The 14,718-nt window shown below is 43.3% G+C and overlaps 1 protein-coding gene across 2 annotated transcripts in view; it reads right to left on the reverse strand.

Moving 5' to 3' along the window:
- Positions 1 to 309: 309 nt before the first annotated feature.
- Positions 310 to 14,718, reverse strand: part of CDH16 (cadherin 16) — a 45,760-nt gene continuing 31,351 nt past the window's right edge. For both annotated transcript variants that reach the window (XM_072635947.1, XM_072635946.1), the window contains exons 13-18: positions 12,952 to 13,193; positions 9,057 to 9,190; positions 7,025 to 7,288; positions 6,633 to 6,740; positions 1,665 to 1,781; positions 310 to 778 (exon numbers count right to left, since the gene is read on the reverse strand). In XM_072635947.1, coding sequence (XP_072492048.1) covers positions 684 to 778; positions 1,665 to 1,781; positions 6,633 to 6,740; positions 7,025 to 7,288; positions 9,057 to 9,190; positions 12,952 to 13,193 — 960 coding nt within the window. In that variant the 3' untranslated portion in view covers positions 310 to 683. The remainder of the gene's footprint in view (positions 779 to 1,664; positions 1,782 to 6,632; positions 6,741 to 7,024; positions 7,289 to 9,056; positions 9,191 to 12,951; positions 13,194 to 14,718) is intronic.

Raw genomic sequence — 14,718 nt, forward strand, 5'->3', positions numbered from 1 at the left:
CACCAACCCATGAGGCTCACAGAGAATTTCTTTGACCCTTTTCCTCTCTCATGATCCTGGAGCAACATGACTAGTGAGGCAGGCCCTTTAAGACGCACAAGAGTCTTTTCCAAATTCTATCTTTCCCCCAGTGCCTAGCACTGAACTCTGAACATAGTAGGTGCTTAACAAATATTAGTTGATTGAATAGGCCTTCCAGACACTCAATTTTGACTGACCTACTTCTCTCAGCTTAAAGACAGAGGGATGAAAAGAGAGACAGACAGACAAATCATTGGAAAGAAGACATGGGAATTCAAGAACTCTGGCTCAGTTTCTTACCAGGTTTTATTATTCCATGGTGGCTGTGGGGGACACTTTATCAGGAGACGTTTATGAGAGAAATTAGTCACATTAGAGAAAGCTGTAACTTTTACTGATGGGAACACGGGCCCCAAGTTTCAGAGGAGAACTCTAGAGAAGGAAGAGATTATCTGTCCATGTTGGGACAGATGCAGGCTTCGTCTGGCCCCTCTGCTCGTGCCTTCTGCCCACTGAGAATGAGAGGGCAAAGGCTCGTTCCTGAGATCTTCTAACTCTGGGGCTGATCTCACCCAACTCAGTCCAGAATCCAAGTCCTTGTTGTTGGAGTTATAGAAACTTTGGGTTAAGGAAGGCAGGAGATCCAACCATGCCTAGCCCCATCAGACAGAAGCCTTCAGGGGGATGCTGTCTGGAGGCTGTGCCACATTCTTCCTTGCTAGGGCCAAGTGGCTGAAGATCAAGACTAAGAAGAAACCTGGGTATCAAAGAGAGAGTCAGTCAGTTCCAGGCAAGAATATTGGACCCAGGGGGCTTTTCCTTGATCTTGGGCAATCCAATTTGATAGTAACTAAAGGTAGGTTAATATATTTGCTGTTATTTTAATTGAATTATTTTTTATGGAAAACATAAAATTATTATGTCATGTGTCAATTTCTGCTTTCATAGTTTTTTGAGGGGACAGTTTGGGAATCTAGCCAGCTGGCTCATAAACCACTGCTCCTCACTATTGTCTAACTTTTGGTCATTTCTCAAATTGCAAGCCTATTTCCCTCAAATGAAATAATTTGTAGTAGTTCATAACAAGTGCCTTGTACATAGTAGGTTCTATATATTTGTCACAGTGCATTCATAGCCCAAAACATAGTAGGTTCTATATTAGTAGCTTATTCCCTTTCTTCCCCCCACCCCTCTGTCAGAGCTAGTCCTCTCTATCCTCTCTCTCTGTCTCCTTCATCTGAGTCTTTCTGCGTGGGTGACAAACTCATAATACTTATGAAATAGAATATCCTTAGCTTGTACTGTAAATACAAAACTTGGAGTGCTTATTAAGGATCATACTTTTAGAAGTATTTGGAAGCTCACATTTATTCAAGAAGAATCAACTAGACTTTGGACTACCAGGAGGTGAGTATAGTGAAAGTGCTTTGATACTGACTACCTGGGTGATTGTGGGTAGGTCATTTCCCTTCTGTGGGCCTCAGTTTCTCCTTGGTAGGATGAGAGGGCTAGACTACGTGATTGCTATGGTCCATTCTAGTTCTAAGGCTGATAACCCTCTTAATCTATAAATAGCCACAGGCTTTCCCCCCCATTTTGTTGGGTCTCACTCAGGTCCCAAGTAAGACCAAGACTTGACTTACCTATTGCTACAAGGGTGCCCACCATGATGCCAACAGCAGAAAGCAGTGTGGGCATTCCCTTCATCCGACCCACTTTGAGAAAGCATTGCCTCTCCGAGTTACACAGACAGACCATCACTGTGAACAAAGGGAGGGAAATAAGATTTAGAGCTGGGAACACAGAACATCAGAGTTGGAGGGACCTTAGGACACAGAATGTCAGAGTTGGGAGGATCATGCTGCTCTTATACATTCTCATTGGCCATCATGTTCAATCCTTTTGTTTTATAGAGGGGGAAACTGAGACTTGGAGAGTAGAAATGACTCGCCCAGGGTGACACAAATAGGGAATATCAGAGCTAGGATTTGAACTCTAGGCACCTGACTTCAAATCAAGTATTCTCATCACTGTATCCCATTGCGTCCAGGGCTGATACTGTAGAGGGTAATTGAAAATATAGAGCTGGGGCTCTTCAACTGGGGTCTGTGGGTCTGCAGATAGATTTCAGAGGACCCATGAATTTGGAAGGAATGAAGCAGCTAGGTGGCACTGTGGATAGTGCACTAGGCCTTGAATCAAGGAGATCTGAGTTTAAATCTGGACTCAAACACTAGCTATATGACCCTGGGCAAGTCACTTAACCTCTGTTTGCCTCAGTGTCCTCATCTATAGAGCAAGAATAATAATAGCACCTATCTCCCAGGGTTGTTGTGAAAATCAAATGAGGTAATTTTTGTAAAATGTTCAGTATACTACCTGGCATACAATAGGTACTTTATAAATGCCAGTTATTATTGTTACAGGAAAAATTACATCTTTACTTTCACTAACCTCTAACTAAAATTTAGTATTTTCTTTGATTATGAATTTTAAAATGTTTTTTCAGAAGAGGGGTCCATAGCATCACCAGACTGCCAAAGAGTCCAAGATACAAAAAAGCTTGAAAACCATTCATGAAGAGGGATTTCTCAGCCAATATAGGGTAGATTAGATGGCCTCTCATATCCCTCTGACTCTGAGATTCTCTGAAGAACTGGGAGCTGGAGGAAAGGGAATTGACCAGTCTGCCCTGAATCCATATTTCTAAGTTCTTCTGACTCCTTTTCTGTTATCCAAATACTATCTGGGTCACAATGATCACTCCTTCTGGACTTGCACACCTCATTCGCATCATCTGCCCAGCTGCTGAAAGATAGGTAGATACATTGTTGGTGGAACTTTGAATTGGTCAGCTATTCTTGGCAAACCACTAACTTTTGACCCGGCTATTCCATCATGAGGTATAGATCCATGGACGTCAATAACAGGAGGAAAAGTACTATTTGTTTATAAATTTCTTGTTTATATATGCCAAAGAATAAAAAGCTGAAAACAAAGTGTCCATTGATTAAGGAATGGCTAAACAAATGGTAGTCTGTGGATGCAATGGAATATTATAGGACTATAAAAAAACAATTCTGGGCAACATAGGAAGATTATTTTATTGAGTTAGGCAAGTGAAAGAAGAAACAAGAGAAGAAAGAAAACAACACTAAGGCAACAGAAATCAAAATAGAAATTCATAATCTTGGTTCTAGAAAACAGAAGATAAAAGAGATCCCTCCTCTTGAAAAAGTACGTGTTTATAGCTGAAAAAAAATTACATACACCATCAAATGTGGCTGCTTTGTCCGTTGGTTATGCTGAATTACTTTTTCATTGTTATAAGGTAAGGTTCACTTCAGGGAAGAGAGTGAAATTGAAAATGACCTATGTGTGTTTTTTAAAGCATCAGTTAAAAGAAGACAAATCACCTCTTGTAAGGATCATCCCACTTAAAAAAACAGGAGAAGGAAATTTTAGACAAAGTACCAAGTTACATCATGAAAAAGTTAGACTGATTGAATTTTGACAGAGAGGAAATGGGGAGTTATGAGGGAGATTTTTTCAGAATTAGCTGTGTATATACAGTCAGATTCCTGACTTGTTAGAACAAAGATCAAAATCAATTCCAAATTAGAAGAAATAATAAAAATGAGAAGAAAGTATGTAGATATGTCAGGTAACCGAGGCAACTCAAGCAAGATGTTGATGCTGAAAAATAGGAAATACATAAAAGATCTTTTTCTACAGACTATCAACATTTCCAAAGGAAGTTTAAATGATGTAAATCCATCACCAAAAAGAGAAAGCCGAATATCTAAACAGATTATCAACATTTTCTAAGAGAGTTTAATTGAGGTAAATTCATCACCATAAAGAGAAGTCTAAAAATTTAGAAATAGTGTTAGCCAGCAAACACTCGATTTTCTTGCCAAGAGGAGAGATATGGCAACCAAGGCCAACACTGATTTAGAATATAAACTTGTTTGCAAAGTCTAATGGGGAAGGGTAGTAGAGAATTATAAACAGTAACCCCTTCTAAAACAGTGAGAAGCAGTAGAGGGGTAAAACAAATTTGTAGAAAGCTTGGCAAGGGACCCTATGAAGCCATATCATCCATCATAAGGACATTTAAGGATGAAACTAGAAGGACGGGCCACTCAGTGACTCAGTGGATAACACACCAGGCCTTGAGTTGGGATAAACCTGAGTTCCAATCCAGCTTGATGATTGCTAGCTGTGTGACCCCTTAGGCACATCACTTAACCCTTCATTTCCTCATGTGTAAAATGAACTGGAGAGGAAGCCACTCCAGTACCCTTGCCAAGAAAACCCCAAATGGGGTCACAGAGAATCAGACATGATTGAAATGACTGAACAACAACATGGAAGTACTTATATATTGTTTTCTTTTCTAAGAGATCTCATTTTAGGAGTGGAGTTGATTTTCAGGTGTGATCTATTTTAGGACAGTATGGCATGTCGATTCAATTCAACAACCAACATTTATTAAATGCTTACTGAATGAAGCCATAAGGAATGTGTCTTTTGGGATACAGGCTCAGAACTAGGAGATGGCATTTCCATAGGGATTGCCAATATTAGTCAGTTAGTCAATAAACAACTATCAAGTATCTCCCATGTGCCAGGAACTGTGTTAAGTACTGGGGATACAAAAAGAGACATAAGATATTCCTTGTCCTCAAGGTGCTCACCATCTAATTAGAATATTTGCAGGTCAGCTTCAGTGCCAAATAAACCCAGGTTAGGGTTGGTTTGTTTGAAGACTGGGCCTTTATCTTAGCTTGGCCAGAAATGTAGTGGCCACTCCCAGCCTGGTCTCCTTGCTGATCAGCACAGATGCAGCAGCATCCCATCCCAAAGACTTCTCACATTGGAAAGGGACTTATTGAGGACAGCCAATTGACTTCAGCCTTACTTTATTCTGAGTTCCTGATGTCAAGTGACCCACCAGCCTCCACCTTCCCCAGTAGCAAGGATAACAGGAATATATCACACCTGCCTCCCAGGTTAGTTTGAACGCAGACAGGATATTAAACGAGAAGGAGAAAATGGCATCTGGGGTGACAACATCTCTCCCCTACCACTTGTTGTCATTAGACTTATGACAATGAGGGGACACCTATGTAGTATTAACTTTGGGGGTACTTAAGATATTTATATGCCTAATACTTCTAAATTTTCCCAGAATTTACTAATCCAATTAAACTGTAAGTTGTCTGTCTAAATGTTAACAACCTCTTGCCAGGAGGATGTTGGGAGTGTGTGTATGAAACAACCATTGGCTGATGAGCAACCCTAGATGTAGGGCCTGTGATATAACATCACAGGGTTCCTCAAATCAGAGGTTATCTTCTGGGGTCCCACATATTAAGGGGGCCTGTTACATCTGTGGGAATATCCTGTCACATGTGAGAGACAATAGGATGTCTCTTACATTGAGAACCATATAGGGTGCAGGGGCAGGTGAAGATGTAGATTTTAGATAAGGCATAGTTTTTATCCTCAAGAAGCATATGGTCTAGTACAGAGATGACACAAATACAAATAGCTATAGTATGCTGTATCACATGATAATTGAATTGTTGTTTAGTTATTTTTAGTCATGTTCGACTCTTTGTGACCACATTTGGGGTCTTCTTGGCAAAGATACAGGAGTGATTTGACATTTCCTTTTCCTGCTTATTTTACAGATGAGGAAATTGAGGCAAACAGGGTTAAGTGACTTTTCCAGGGTCACACAGCTAGTCAGTGTCTGAGGCTGGATTAGAACTCAGGTTTTCCCAACTCCATGCCCTAGTGCTCTATCCACTGCCCCATTTTAGGTGCTTGGTAATTGAATTAGAGAAGTGAGAAGTTTAGTTAAAAATTCTTACTTGAGTTTAAAATGTTACTGGAAGTTTAGAGGAAGATAGTTACCAAGTAAGGGCATCAGGGTAGGCTTTCTGAAGGAAGTGACATTTGAATTAGGCTTGGCATGAATTCAATATATGGAAAAGTGGGTAGGGCATTGTGGGCATGAAGATGTAGGAGTGCAGGTTATGATGAGCCATCCACTTTGGCTCAACACCAGGATAAGATGTTATCAAGGCAAGGCGGTAATGGTGGCAGGAGGCCCTGATTGCCAGGCAGGTGAATTTGGGCTTCACTTAAGGGGCTATAGAGAGCTAGGGAAGGCTTTATATGTGGTTTGTATATTGTCCCCCTATACTGGGGCAGGATGTGAGCTCTTTCAGGGCAGGGAGTGTTTTTGCCTTGCTTTATATATCCCCAGAGTCTGGAACATTGAAGGCACTTAATAAATGCTCGCTGACTTAATTTGATTAGAGAAATAACATGTCTAGATCTAGGTATAGCAGAGGTTAGGGACCAGAGCTATATCTGCATGAAAAAATTAGTTCTGGAAGTAGGGTGAGAGATCTACTGGGGAAGGAAGAGAGGAAGATGGAGCCTTGAATGACTCCATCCACTGAACTGCTGAGCTTTCAGCAAACAAGGACTGCGTCTTGTACTTCTTTTTCAAATCATCCCTGCCCCTTAGCACAGCAAATCATTGATTGTTCTCCTCTATGGTCCCTGCTCCTCGGGAGATGAGCAGGCCTTACCGCGTATTCGGAGTTTCTGGGTCTGGGCCGAGTGTGTCAGGAAAACCGGGATGAAGTATTCTTGGGGCTCCAACCAGCTGAGGGCCATAGTGAGATAGGCGTGGGTGCCTAGGATGGGAGAAGGGAAAGTGTGGGACACTGGGATAGACAGAAGGTGGCCAGGGAGCAGTGTGGAATGGATCACAAGATGGAGAGCTAGAAGGCGTCCATCTTTTTCATTTTTCCAAACAGGAAAACTGAGACTCAGAGAGGGGAAATGATCTTCCATGAGGTCACCCAGGCTCTCCAGTTCCAAATCCAGTGTTCTTCCCTCAACTCCCACTGCCTCTCCTGAAGAACTACCTAATCATTCAGACACTTATTTCTGATTCTCTACCCAAGCCTAGCCTCACCATTGAGTGCCTGAAGTCTCCACTCTCGCCGTATTGTGGGATCCTCACTCAGAGTGAAGGAATAGGAGTCATGGTCAGCAGCATGGTCGCTGCCCTGCTGTAGTCCACTGATGACCACTCCCTGTGGCCCATCCTGGGGAGTGCAGAGGATCTGGAGGGTGGAGGGGACAGGCACAGGGAGGGAGGGGGATTTTGGAGCAGGGGGTGGGAGATCTTGCACAATATAAAGCACCAGGGCTGCAGTGGTCGTCAGACTGGGATGGTCTGCAAAAGAACCAAAGACAAAGGTCAAGGACCTTCCCTCCTATTTGGAGTGGGTAGGGGGAAGTGGCAAGGATTGATTCTGTAGGGAGTGAATTATCCAGGAAGTAAGCCAACTAGGGTTTGGGAATTTGGGGACATCCTCCTCATCTCTGGCTTCTGTTTCTTCTTTGGGGGGAGGAAGGCTTGTGTGAAGAGAGCAGTGGTTTGGAATCAGAAGAACTGGTTTTGAATCCCAGCTCCATCGTTTACTACCCATGTAACCTTGAACTCGGGGACTCCATTTTCTCATCTCTAAAACAGGGAGTGGATGGCATGATCTCTTGACTTTAGAGCTGGGAGAGACTTTAGAAGACATCTAGTTTACTTCCCTTATTTCATAAGTGCTTAAGTGACTTCTCCAAGGTCATATAGCTAGTAAGTGTCAAAGGTGGCCTTAAACCCAGGTGATTCTTGTCTATAAATCTAGCACTTAATTGCTAAATTATGTTTCCTTTTTGTGATCCCTTTCAGCTCTAATCTCTAATTCCTAGTCAGGGCACAGGAAAACATGCCCCCTCCCCCCAATCTACCCCCAAGTCCTTATATTTGGGGAAGGCCTTAGAGATCTAATCCAGGGATTCTTGACTTGGGATCTGTGACATACAAAATTGTTTTAGTAACCATATTTTAATATCATTCTTTTCATCAACCTATAAGTTTTGCTTTATGCTTGCAAAGACATTATCCCGAGAAGGGGTCTGTAGACTTCACAGGACTGGCAAAGAATCTATGATGCACACACAGGTTAAGAACTGTGGGCCAAATCCAACCTCCCCCCTCCTCATTGTACATATAAGAGAACTGAGGCTCAGAGCCCATGGCCACATAGGTGCTAAGTAGGAGATTCTAATCAAATACTCTTCACCAGAGTTCTCTTCCCCCTCAAGAATCCTGCCTGTTCCTACCACTACCCAGATATCCTAGATCACCAGGGAAGCAGTGGTAACCAGTTTATAGTAACCAGACTGGTGGTAAATAGCTTATATGTGTGTGTGTGTGTGTGTGTGTGTGTGTGTGTGTGTGTGTGTGTGTGTGTGTGTGTGTGTGTGTGTGTATGCCAGGAGCTCTGACTGGGGTCTTCTACCTAAGTGGGGGTGGGAGTGATGGGGTTATTTTTTTCACTTTGGGCCTTGGAGAGATATCTTATTTATTGACAGGGTATAGAGAGTATAAGAGTAGTAGGGACACAAAAAGGCCAGTAGCTCTTTAAGAGAGAGCACCTTCCCACCAAATCTCTTGGTCAACAATTGGCCACCTTCATCTGGTTGAGTCAGATGGTCATGGCAGAGAGTGCTGGGAGGGGGTGGGGGAAAACTCTTTGTCCATGTAAGTGCCATGGAACCCTGTTCATGGAGTTGGGTGCCTTTGGGAATATCCCTAAAGATACATCATGGACCTAGGTTGTGGGTGGAGACTCTGGTTTAGACAGAGCTATCCCAGAGTGGAATGAACTGCCTTGGGATATGATGAATTTTCCATCACTTTCTGTCTTGGAAGTCAACTGGATGGATGATCACTTGTTGGGGATATTGAAGGAGGTTGGCTGCTTGGGTGTGGGGCGTTCTCTGAAGTCCTTTCCCATCAGACTGTGATTCTGGGCTTCACACACTTCTTGGCTATGATCATTCTCTTTCTGTCTGTCTTCTTCTCACTCTTTTTTCTTAGAATCTCTCTGTCTGACTCTGGGTCTTTCAGAGTGTGGGGCAGCCCCTTCCAGTTTCTTCCTTACCCAAGATCTCAGCCACTACTTGCACAGTATACGTCTCCTTAGGCTGTCCTGATCCCAGTTTCGAAGCTGTTCGGACTTCCCCAGAATGTTCTTCAATGGACAGCCACCCTTCAGAGTCATTCATCATTGAGAACCTATGGACACATTAGCATGAAGGTGGGGAGGTGACAGGAGACAGACTGGAAGAAAGAAGGAGATACCTAGAATCTGGGTGGATTCTGGGTGGAGAGAATGGGGGAAAGAACTTCTAGGCAAACCTCTTTTCTCTCAGGAAAGTGTGTCCTCTGACAAAAATCACATAACTTCTCTGTGCCTCAGTTTTCCTAGTTTTACAGTGGGACTATCATAGTTTCACGATATCTAGAGCTGGAAGTTTCACAAGATCACACATTTAGAGCTGGAAGAGATGGTAGAAGTCATCTGGTTCAATCCCATTTTACAGATGAAGAAACTGAGTCATAGAGAAGTTGTGGCTTGCCCAAAGTCACCACAATTAGGAATTTGAAGGGCTGGGATTTGAACCCAAATCTGCCTGACTCTAAATCCAGACCTCTTTCCCCTGAGTCATGCTTCTTCCCTTACATATCATCCTGGTAGTATGTCAACATAGTCTGGTTCTGGAGCTATAACACTTCAGTCCCAAACCCAGGTTCTATCACTTGTTATATGTGGCCTTGGGAAAGTCTCTTCCCTTCTTTGGGCCTCTGTTTTCCTATTTGCAATTACCTCCAATTTATACGGTTTATATCTTGTATGTCTGTTTCCTTCTCTATTGGACTGCTAGCTCTTTTGATTCTCACAACAACCTTGTGAAGTAGGTGGTATTATTCTCCCCATTTTATAGATGAGGAAACCTTGGCTAAGAGAGATTAAGAGACTTGCCCAGAGTCACACAGCTAGTAAGTGGTAGAAGGAGGATTTGAATTCAGGTCTTCCAAATCTGTTGCAACACCTAGCTGCTTTAAGGAAGTGGCCAAGGGGTGGATGGCCCATCTGGTCCAACCCTCTCATTTTACACAGAGGGAGGATGAAGCCAGGATAAGTTAAAATACTTGCCTAAAGTCTAGAAGATAGCAAGCAGCAGCGCTTACGACCACCCTCTCTCAGACCCAAGCCCTCTCCCCCAAGGAATCTTGGAGTGGGGGAGGTGGCCACTCCCACAGGCCAGAGAAGAAGGCAAAGAAGGGAATGGAGCAGGCCTGGAGAATAAGGACAGAACAGTAAACTAGTTGCTGCCCAAAGGCCAAGTGCCCCTCAGTACAAAACAAGACTTCCTAATGATGGGAGTTGTTTAGAGGTGAATGGCCACATGGGCAGGTAGTGAGCTCCCCTTCTCTGGAGGCCTTCCAATGAATGCCAAATGGCCACTCATCTGGTTGTTCCAAAAGGGATTCCTGTAGAGGTCTAGTTTGGACTAGATTCTCTCTGAGATTCCTTCTAACTCTGAGATTCTGTGTTTCCATGAAGGGCAACAGAGGGGGATCTGAGAGGGATGAAGTGGGGACAGAGAACAAACAAAGGGATCTGTTATTCATTCATGTGCCACGTCAAGCATCCAACCCTAGATGTGTGGGCCTGGAGAAGGGAGGAGGTTTGTGGCCCCTCCACCATTTCTGGGACAATGCACCAGAGAGACCATCACTGAGTGGTGGTCTGGGCCTGTGTGTTTGGGGTCGGGGCAATGGAGGGTGGAATGGGAGAGGTTGGAACAACCCCAAAGGGATCATTTGACTATAGTTAAGGCCTCTGGGACATGAATGCTTTGGGGCTTAGAAAGGCTCATCAACTAGAGGGCAGAGATGGCTCAACATGGGGATAAAGTGAGAGACAGCATGGCATAGGGGATGTACAATAGAACCTGGAATCAAGAAGTTCTGGGTTAAATCCTGCCCCACATGCACTGGCTGTGTGACCCAGGGCAAGCCTCTTCCTCTCTCTGGTCCTTAGTTTCCTCATCTGTGAAATGGGGATAATAGTGTCACTTACAGGCAGTTATGAGAATCAAAGAAGATAATGTATGTAAAGTTTTTTGCAAACCATAAAGTTAAATAAACTTTAGTTTTCAGACTGTGAACTCCTTGAAAGCAAAGACTTTTTGGGTTGTTTTTTGCCTTTCTTAGAATCCTCGGTACCTAGCATAGGCACATAGTAGGCATTTAATAAATGTTAGTTGGCTTGACTTGAATATTGTTCTGTCAGACAGGGTCTGGGGATGGGCCAAAGGCAACAGGAGGCTGAGAATGGGAGAAGGGAGCTGATCGTATGAAGTCAGAGCTGAGCCTGGGGGCAAGTCACATCTGGCCTTCGTATTCTTCATCTGTGAAATGAGAGACTTGGACAATCATTTGCAAGGTTTCTTCTGGCTCTGAATCCTGGAATTCTGTCATTCTTAGACCATCAGAATCTTCTTTCCCCCAATCAGGAGGGATCAATCCAGTCTACCAGGACATTGTCCCACCTGGGGGAATGCCACTGGGTGGGTGGGGGAGTGGATGGCAATGAAACAAAGAGAATAATCATAATAAAAGCTTACATTTCTACACTTTTGAGATGTACAAACATGTTCCTTACTATCCTATGGGATAAATAGTATTATTATTCTTATTTTACAAATGAGGAAACTGAGGTTCAGAGAAAGTGACTTGCCCACAATCCCACAGCTAGTAAGAATTTATCAAAGGATCATTGGGTTTAGAACTAGAAGGAATGTTAGAAGTCATCAAGTCCACTCTTCTCATTTTACAAATGAGGGAACCAAGGCAGGTGGAGGTTAAGTGACTTGCCCAGGGTCACACAGCTAGTAAGTATTTGAGACAGTATTCAAATCTAGATTTTTCCTAACCTCAATCTAGTGCTCTGTCTCTTGACTTGAAGCCAATCTTTCCCCCTCAATTTGATAAACATTTATTAAATGCCTACTACACGCAAGATAGCTGTAGACTACATCACTAGGGGTACAAGTTGAACTCAATTTTCAAAAATTCAAGACTAGGAGTTTTTTGTTTTTGTTTTTATCAGAGCATCAGAAGATTTTTCACCCCTTCTTCTAACCCTACCTGTCACCCCCAGCCACCAATCCGTTTGCTAGTGTCCACAGCCAATTCCTTCTTAATCTATCTTTGGCTGGATGGCCCCAACCCAATGTATATAAATGGACTTTATAATAGAATACTTAAATGTATAGAAATATAAATTAGAATATATGTAGATGCACACACATATACATACACACACACATATCTATATCTATATCTATATATATGTTCTAATACCATCCTGAGCACCTAGACTAGGGGTGGGGTACCACTGGCCTTGAAGCTACATGGGGCTTTCTAGGGTCTTAGGGGCAGCCTGAATCCAAATTTTACGAACAAATCCTTTTATGAAGGAGATAAGTTCTGTGAAATTCAGATTCAGTCAAAGGGTCATACCTGAGAATCTAGAGGGCCACATAACCTTAGACCATTCCTGGCCTAGACTCTGATGCAGAATATGAGAGAAAACATTCCAAAGATGAAAAGAAATGATTTGAGGATTATCTGAGTTTTGAGACCATCCACGCCATTGCACATTATCATATACAACTTAGTGGCAACAGTGCTCAATTTGGAATCAGGGGACCAAGATTTCAATCTTGTCTGTGACACTTAACTGTGTGGCATTGGGCATATAATTTTTCCATCTCTGGATAATAAGTGTGTTGACCTAGATGATCTCTTCAGTTTCCCCCCAGTTCTAAATGTAGGGGGTCTCCATAATTTAGGTGATGGATAATCCACAAATCTGGTAATGGAGAGCAGAAGGCTCTCCAGATTTCTACTAGGGATCGTGGTGCTGATGGGCTGGGCCATCCTTGGGCCCCCTGGTTGAAGAGAAGACAAGAACAGGCTGTTACCTGAGTGGTGGGCTCTGGGGATCTTCAGGTCCGATGGTCAGCAGGATGGTGCCTGGTGGGGTACTGTCAGGGATGGTGACCTCATAGCTCTCCTGGCTTAGAACGGGGGGCCATATGGGTTCCTCCACTAACACGGTTACAGTGGCTGTGACTGCAGGGTCCATCCCTGACACCACGAGGTCTGCCAGGTTCTTTGCCACGATCACCAGTTCATAGCTTGGGGCTGAAGTGTAATCCAGTTTCTGGGATTAGAGGAGTTGGGGGTCACCATGAGATCCTTTTTCTCTCTCCCTAGGGATCCTGAGATTTCCTGCCCATTCATTAAATTTCACCAAATGTTATGGGAAACCTTCCTTGACCTTTCCAGTCAAACTGGCCTATTTGCCATTCACCATATGTAATGTCTTCTGACTTTGTACAGATTGGGCTCCAAACCTGGGATGCTCTCCCTCCTCATCTCCACCTCTTTGGACTCTTAGGTCTCTAGGGCTCAGCTGACTTGCTTCCTTATACATTATGCCCTCACAGATTCCAGCAACTGTGAGTTCTTCACCTGTGCCTCCTCACTATTACACTTTGTGTACATTTACTATTGACTTACCTGTGACATGTTGTTTTTCCCCCAGTGAAATGTAAACTTCTTGAGGGCAGAGCCTGTTGTCATTTTTGTCTTTGTATGCCCAGTCTCTGGCATCCCACCTGGCACCTAGTAGGTACTTAATAAAGGCTTGTTGAATGGAATTGAATGGAATTAATAAATGACAACCATTGTCATATACCTTGTTGTTGTATTTGTCCTTCATTCTCGAAGACGACATGACTTGTGGTTGACTTTGATTTGAGTGAGGGAGGGCTGTGCAAGGTCACCAACCTCACTTTCTTCTCCTGAGCCATCTGGGTCCAGTGGCCTGACATTCATCAGGACAGCTGGAGATATGGTACTCCATGCTAAGGGTTAAGCTATTTTGTCCCTCTCTCTGAGTTTTATTGACATGTTGAAAGTGGCCACATGTCCCAGAAAGAGTATTGTCTGAAGTCCGAAGAAATGGGTCTAGTCCCAGCTCTGCTTTTTATGAATCTTTTTGACCATGGGCAAGTAATGTTGACTTCTCTGGGCCTTAGTTGAAAAATGAGGATAATAATACCCATAGTATCTACCTAACTGGGATGATTTGAGGATAGAATGAAGTAATATCTATCAAGAGCTTTGCAAAACTTAACGTGCTAAATTCAAGTCAGCTGTGATTACTTTACCTAAGTATACCAGTCCCGAAAGTTCAGCAGCAAGAGATTACTTTCTCCTCAAATATTGCCAACAAAGCCAAGTTCCCAGTTTTTCTTTGTGTCTGAACACCATGCCTCTTGTTACAGTCTAAAAAACTCCCTCTCCCCAGGGCAGCTGGAGGAAAAGTCAGTCACTATTCCCTAAGGCTGGGGGTGATGGAGGAAAGAAGAGTATAGTTCTTTATAAAGGAAAACCCTGGGATGGGTCCCCTGAGTTGTGCCTGCAGTAATGGCGATGTAAGACCATTCCCAATCTCTAGCAGGTCTTCCTTGTGACCTGTAGCACACATTCAGGAGGCCCATGATTAGGACTTGGGCAGGGAAATAGAGCTTTTTCTCTGTGTAAATCTGACTCCTCAAGAACTTTCTTTACCTTCTAACCAGCCCATACCCCCTTCAGTTAATGATCACCTCTGTGCTAGACATCTTTCGGTCTTCCAGGCTGAAAAGATTCCCCACAAAAGTTCTTTTCTCCACTTCATT

Source organism: Notamacropus eugenii, chromosome 1 (assembly GCF_028372415.1).
Source record: "Notamacropus eugenii isolate mMacEug1 chromosome 1, mMacEug1.pri_v2, whole genome shotgun sequence".
Classification (NCBI taxonomy): Eukaryota; Metazoa; Chordata; class Mammalia; order Diprotodontia; family Macropodidae; genus Notamacropus; species Notamacropus eugenii.